At 43.4% G+C, this 4,707-nt stretch overlaps 1 protein-coding gene across 1 annotated transcript; it reads left to right on the forward strand.

Moving 5' to 3' along the window:
- The first annotated feature begins 3,065 nt into the window (after nt 1-3,065).
- On the forward strand, nt 3,066-4,064 carry LOC131217530 (uncharacterized). Its single transcript, XM_058212464.1, has 2 exons — nt 3,066-3,452; nt 3,504-4,064. Exons 1-2 carry the CDS (start codon nt 3,066-3,068, stop codon nt 4,062-4,064), a joined length of 948 nt encoding a protein of 315 aa, XP_058068447.1.
- The last annotated feature ends 643 nt before the right edge of the window (nt 4,065-4,707 follow it).

The following is a 4,707-nucleotide window of genomic DNA, read 5'->3' on the forward strand; positions in this document are numbered from 1 at the left end:
CCTTGGTTCAAGAGACGTACGGACCTAGAGTGAAGTAGAGGTCACCTGCTGTTGCAAACCCCGAGAAATGGACTGATCGGCTACTCACCAAGACACTGGATAATCGCTAGTTCTCGGCGCTCTATGGGCCCCACCACCATGTATGTGTTTCATCCATGCCATCCATATGTTTCTACAGATGATTAAATGGTAGGAGTCCAAAAATGAATGATACGCCAGTCACATGCAGTGGACATTAAATGGAAAAGTAATGATTGACTGTCATATACCATTAAAATGATCCCTCTCATTTTTTGTGACCAAGCACACAAATGATCGATCGTGCCTTTCAGTGTAGATGCAGATGAAGGAAATGGATGTAACGCATACGTCGTGATTGGGTCCATGGCTGGTGATAGGGGAGTAGCCAATCCGTTATCCCGCGGACTAAACGGTGGGATATATGATCGATGGAAGGGCCAAACTTAGCATTTCACATGCAACTTTTACAAACCTCCTTCTTTCGTGCTTTCTTAAAGAAAAAGAAGAAAAGAGGAGATCCATTACTCCCAATTGCCAGAGAGGCATGTTGTTTGTCCTTGTCTGTAATCCTCTTCCACTAGGAGGTTAGTTTGCTAGGGCCAAGGTAGAGTAGAGAAGGTGCACATGCGAAGTATCATGGTACCGTATTCCCATGCACATTGGATCTTGGTTGTCACGTTATAGTGATCTTGGTTGTCACGCTGTAAGGATCGGATTCCCATGCACATTAGATCATAATACATGGGTCATGGTTGACATTTGTTATGGGTCGTGGTTGTCATTCCAGGTGGCTGGTGGTCATCATGTTATAAGGGTCGTACTTTTCACTGCCCTGTGAGCCACGACCCATTTTGGTTAAAAACCACGACCCCTTGAGTTATTGATAAGTGTAAATCATGACACCTATTTAACTTTGAACCACAGCCCATATAACATGTCAACCCCGACCCATATAACATCTATGGAAACTACGAACTATGTAACATGAGAACCAGACTCATATCAGCTGTCAACCACAACCCCTCTAACGTGTGATCGTGGTTCACATGCACAAATGCCTGTTGTTGCCATCAAAAGAGGATCATGAGTATGATAAACAATGGATTGCAGTTATATATCATGATATTTCTTGATATACATGGTAAACATGTCGTTGAATGTGGTTGTCATAAAGGAGGAACGTGGTTGACAACCACGATCCATATATCATTATAACCACTATCCATGTAACGTGACAATCACGATCCTCACTAGCTGACAACCACGACCCCTCTAGCTTAAAAACAACGAGCCATAATACATGACGACCACGCCCCAACAGTTTGGGCATTGCATAGTCTGGTGAAATGGACGATCCTTATAACAACACAACCTTGACCCATTGTGTGCCAAAATCACGATCCCTGGAGTGGTTCGTTGTTGTCATATTGTAACCACGATCCATATGTTATGACAACCACGATCAATGTAACGTGACGATCACGATCCTTATCACTTGATAACCACGACCCCTATAGCTTAGAAGCCATGCGCCATATAACATGACGATCAGGCCCCAACATTTTGGCCGTTACATAGTCCAGTGAACGGGACGACCTATATAACAACGAACCACTAGAAGGTCGTCGTTTTGACCAGTGAACAGGACGATCCTTATAACAACACAACCTCGACCCATTGTGGGTCAAAACCACGACCAATGGAGTGGTTCGTTGTTATGATTGGGTCAAAACGATGACCTTCTAGTGGTTCGTTGTTGTCATTCACAATGGGCCATTGTCGTCACCAACGACCTATTGTGGATTACAATCGTGAACTAATGTGGATGATAACCATGACCCATGTAATTGACAATCAATATCCTGCATTGCTCACAATTTGGACCCATACATTTTGTTTTTTTAACAGAATAACCAATATTGGAATGAGCATGGGTCGCAGGGCTATATTATGCTATTATGATGGAGAGAGTGTGTATGACAAGGGAATGTTTACCTACGACGGTGGAGACTCAAAGGTATTTGTCGTGAGTGATGATATCACTTATCGACAGTTGCTCGATAAAATGCATCTGATTATGAAGACTACGTCGAATGAATTCGATTTGTTAATTAAAGTTGTGTACGATGATGTAATTCATGGATTCCTACGCCCACATACAATCAAAGACGATGAAGATGTTGAAGCATACATGTTATTCTGTGGACAGAATCTCTCAACACAGATACCATTGTATGTGGAGAAAGTGAAGTGTTGTCTTGTCGTTGAGGATTACAACAAAGATTATACCATACATTCGAACCCATTGTCTCCTCCTTCGCAACCTTCAAGCAATGTTTGGATAGTAATGATTCCAATATACCGGATACTTCTGTTAGATATCAAGACCGAGGAGTCAATGACTATGATATAAGCAGCCCTTCGTATCATTACGATACACAGCATGATTTTGGGAATGATGACGACTGCAATATACCTGGCCCATCAAGTAGTGATAGATATCAAGATCGGGAACTTGAAGATTGTGATATAGGCGGCCCTTCAACCAATGATCCACAACACGGTTTGGGGAATGAGGACTGTGACATACCTGCCCATCCAGTAGTGATAGATATCACAATCGGGTCATCGACGACTGCAATACAGGCGGCCCTCCAAACAATGATACACAATCATTTAGGGAATGATGACTGTGACATACCTGGCTCATCAAGTAGTGATAGATATCATGATCGAGGAACAGCTGGCCAATGCGATCTCCAAACCCCATCCATCAATGATCCGTCTATTGTTGATCCATCTGACGATGCTTTCGTTAATTCCGATTGGTAAGGATACCCAGATTTTGTGGATGAACCAACCGAAATATCGGTTGTGCAGGTGTTTAAGGACAAAGGTTGACTACGATATTGTCTATGTAAAGATGTGATGGCCGCAAGTTCCAGTACAAGGTCTTGATGTCTAACAAGCTGATATATACGATTGGCTGCATTGTAGAAAATTATACTTGGAGGATGCATGCTTCAAAACTTAACATTACGGGGATGTTCAATATCAAGACATATAACTCGAAGCATACTTGTACCATATCGTTTGAGGCGATACGCGAATCTGAGACCACAATCGCGGATGACCGTACTGATATAGTGACCTCGAAGAGGAAGGGGAGAGATCATCGCCAAGCCACTAGTTTGATAAGTAGTGAATTTGGTGTCGATCGTATGAGTTTGGGGCTGACCTGCACGGCAAAGGAAATTCAATATCGTATGAGTGAGATGTATGGTGTTGAGATTAGTTACAAGAAAGCGTGGAAGGGTAAAGAGATAACAACCAAACAAGTCTTGGGATCCTACGAGGGTTCTTATAATGAGCTCCCGGCGTATCTTCACAAGTTGAAAAAGACCAATTTAGGGACTGTGACGGAGTTGCAGGTGAACGAGGGGACAAATAGTTTCGAATGATTCTTTATTACGCTTGGGTAGTGCATCAGAAGCCTAAATTTACATGTTTGGAGGGTGTTGTGTGTTGATGCTGCAAACTTAATAGGAAGGTACAAGGGCGTTCTCTTCATGGTTACTGCATTGGATGGAAACAATCACATCCTCCCTGTGGCGTATGGGATTGGAGAATCTGAGAACAATAGTAGCTGGAGGTGGTTCCTTGGGATTTTATCCAAGTTAATCGGGAATCTTCCAGGACTAGTGATAGTGTCAGATCATCACAAAGGATTGGTTAGTGAAGTCCCTAACATGTTCCCGCATGCGATCCATGGATATTGTGCTCATCACATACTTGGAAACATGAACAAGGCATGTTCAGATGATTCAATGAGGGAATACTTTTGGGGTGCTGTTAAGACGTACCGGACATCAACGTTTCGAGAGATGATGCGATGCATTCAAATGTTGAATCCCACGGCGTATCAGTTCCTCAATGGTATAGAAAAAGAAAGATGGGTGACCTCTTTCTTTCCTGGCATGCGGTATAACATCGTCACCACCAACATCATGGAGAGCATGAGTGTATTGTTTGTAGATACATGAGTGTCACGCCCCGAACTCGGAAACCAGGCTCACAAAATTCCCGATCGCCGAATCCGGCGCTGACAGCCTCCGTAGGACCCCATTCTCGGATCCCGGCACCCATTCACCAGGTTCCGATCCTGGGATACTACAAGGAGGGTTTCAAATTATTAGTCTGATTCATAATGAGCATAACAAAAGCATAACCCACAAATAATAAGCACAAGAACACCACCACAAAATCCACTATGATAAAAAACATTTGAGTACAATGCGACTGGAAGGGGAAAATACAATGTAATAAAAGAAACAAGACTCCTGAAGCTCGGCTGCACGCTCCAACTACAGCGAGACTATGACTGCGACTGCGTCCTGGCGTCACCTGCACGCATCAATCGTGCATAAGCTTATAGAAAGCTTAGAGGGTGGTGTAAGTGTGTGCGCAATATAAACGTGCTCAAAATGCAAGGTCAGAGTGATGCGGAAACATGGTAATGAGCACATGAATGCAATCAGCCGTACTAAGGCTATGCGGTGCAAGATATGAATGCTATCGGCCATAACACGGCCATGCGATGCAAGATGCAACTCAAGCATGCCAATCCTCATCATGTATCAGTACAGTTCTCATTCTGGATAATCACCGGGGTTCAATACACTCCAA

Source organism: Magnolia sinica, chromosome 10 (assembly GCF_029962835.1).
Source record: "Magnolia sinica isolate HGM2019 chromosome 10, MsV1, whole genome shotgun sequence".
Taxonomy (NCBI): domain Eukaryota; kingdom Viridiplantae; phylum Streptophyta; class Magnoliopsida; order Magnoliales; family Magnoliaceae; genus Magnolia; species Magnolia sinica.